This window comes from Rhagoletis zephyria, unplaced genomic scaffold, assembly GCF_001687245.7.
Source record: "Rhagoletis zephyria isolate East Lansing unplaced genomic scaffold, Rhagoletis_zephyria_1.1 Rzeph_scaffold_56166, whole genome shotgun sequence".
Taxonomy (NCBI): Eukaryota; Metazoa; Arthropoda; class Insecta; order Diptera; family Tephritidae; genus Rhagoletis; species Rhagoletis zephyria.
Window position 1 is genome coordinate 1 of NW_016213218.1, and position 1781 is coordinate 1781.

The 1781-nt window shown below is 32.8% G+C and overlaps 1 protein-coding gene across 1 annotated transcript; it reads right to left on the minus strand.

Moving 5' to 3' along the window:
• Positions 1-1078: 1078 nt before the first annotated feature.
• Positions 1079-1732, minus strand: LOC108356263 (chaoptin-like). The gene is made up of 2 exons (XM_017607382.1): positions 1453-1732; positions 1079-1387 (listed from the first exon to the last, which is right to left on the minus strand). The coding sequence occupies exons 1-2, from the start codon at positions 1689-1691 to the stop codon at positions 1189-1191; spliced, it is 438 nt and encodes a 145-aa protein (XP_017462871.1). The 5' UTR covers positions 1692-1732; the 3' UTR covers positions 1079-1188.
• Between the last annotated feature and the right edge of the window lie 49 nt (positions 1733-1781).

A 1781-nucleotide genomic window follows, 5' to 3' on the forward strand; every position in this document is an offset into this window, starting at 1 on the left:
CAGAGCGAATAAAAAGAAAGAAAACTTGAAAATATTTTTGGTTGGCTTTCCGGTAGCACATTGGAAATTTCGGAAAAATATTTAAATTTTGCAATAATTTCCAAACTACCTACTAAAAAACTAAGTATATATTCGTGCAGCGGACTAAAATTAACCTTAATACGCTACTCGGGTTTTTTTTCTTTCTTTCGAAAATTCCTTTTTTTTTTAATTTTGTCTTTTAAGGACATTTAACTGCATCGGTACCGCAGTTTACAAAATTTTTCTTGTAATTTTCTCGAAAACCAATAATTACACCAAAAAAAGGTAGCATGATATATTTTGGTAACCTTGGTAATCACCTTTTTTTCTAACATTAGCAGTAACTATATTTTCATAAAAAAAGTAAGTGCGCCTGGGCTACCTTTTATTAGCAAGTTTTTCCGTTGCACCATTTCCGTGTGCAATTTCCGTTGAATTTGCNTAGGGTCCAGCATTATCACCACCAATAATCTCAGGCTGGAGATCAAGCGACGAATAACTCTTGTCAACAGGCGCTACCCTGGTCTCGGTCGGAAATTGAAAAGATATCATAAAAAAGAAAAAATTATACAGAATTATAACAGAATAAAGTTTTTGGTGCTTAAGGACGAATGGGTATAGAAAATGTCCTTTACAAACTTTGTTCCTAAATATCCTTGAAAATTTGTCATATTTGTTTTGTTTTTTTGAAAAAATTACTGTTTGAGGGCTAATATACGCACGACCTCATCATCGAATTTCGTCCTGCAAAGTTAATTAACTTAAAAAGATAAAATTATTAAAAGCACATTTTCAATATTGATTCGTCCTTTTAAACCAAAAAACTTCATTGTTTTTAAATTTTACAGAATTTTTTCTCTCATTTGGTACCGATATTGTTATTCTACATTGCACTGATTTTTTTAAATAATTTTTTTAATTTACCATAACTTTAAAATTTCAAAAAAAAACCTAAGTCAAAGTAAAAAAATAAAAACGCAGTTTTACTATATTTGGCCCATAGTTTCGTGAGTACACGGATTCTTACGTGCGTTTTGATTTTTTTTTTGTCGCACGGTGTAATCAACTGCTTTAAATATATATATGTAAATCATATTTCCTTCGGATACTCGGAAAAGCTAGCATAATTGCAGACTAAAATTTTTTTTTATCAATCTTAATGTTGTGTCAAATTCTTACTTCCATTAACTGCTGCCCGCCTTTGTTATCACAGCGTGTCTCCCGAAGATCATCATCATGATCGTCACAATTGTGTCGTCCATACACTTGACACGGAGAATTCATGAAGGTTCTAAATACAGTGTCGGTCCATGTTTGCGATGAGCAAATATACTGTCGCCGTTTGCGTTGCCAAAATTCGACCCATCTAGAAGGTAAATGAGAATACGTATAATTTAATTTAATTTATAAATCAATAAGGCTTGTACACACCCTAAATCACAATCGCAATTCAAATCTGTATCGGACATTTTAAGATCGGTGAGAAAGACACTATTCGGCAAATAGGGCACATTGCCCGTATTTGGATTGGGTATCTTTTTCAGCATACGATTATTATAGCGTATATCCAGTGAGATATTGCGTACGCGTCCCATATTTTTAAAGAAATTGGCTGGTATCTCTTTCAGTGTAGTGTTGAAGAATTGCATGTACAAGTAAGGCGAACGCATACCCTGCAAATAAAAAATACTGGAGGGTTAATTAACTAAGAAACTAACAGCCAATTTCACGAAAGCAACTTAAGTGGAAAATAATTTCAA

Bases quoted from the DNA above. Each gene is read 5' to 3' on its own strand.
- LOC108356263 (XM_017607382.1), bottom strand. From the start codon at position 1,691: ATGCGTTCGCCTTACTTGTACATGCAATTCTTCAACACTACACTGAAA. The intron at 1,388-1,452 runs GTGTGTACAAGC...TTTACCTTCTAG, and splicing joins AATTGCGATTGTGATTTAGG to ATGGGTCGAATTTTGGCAAC.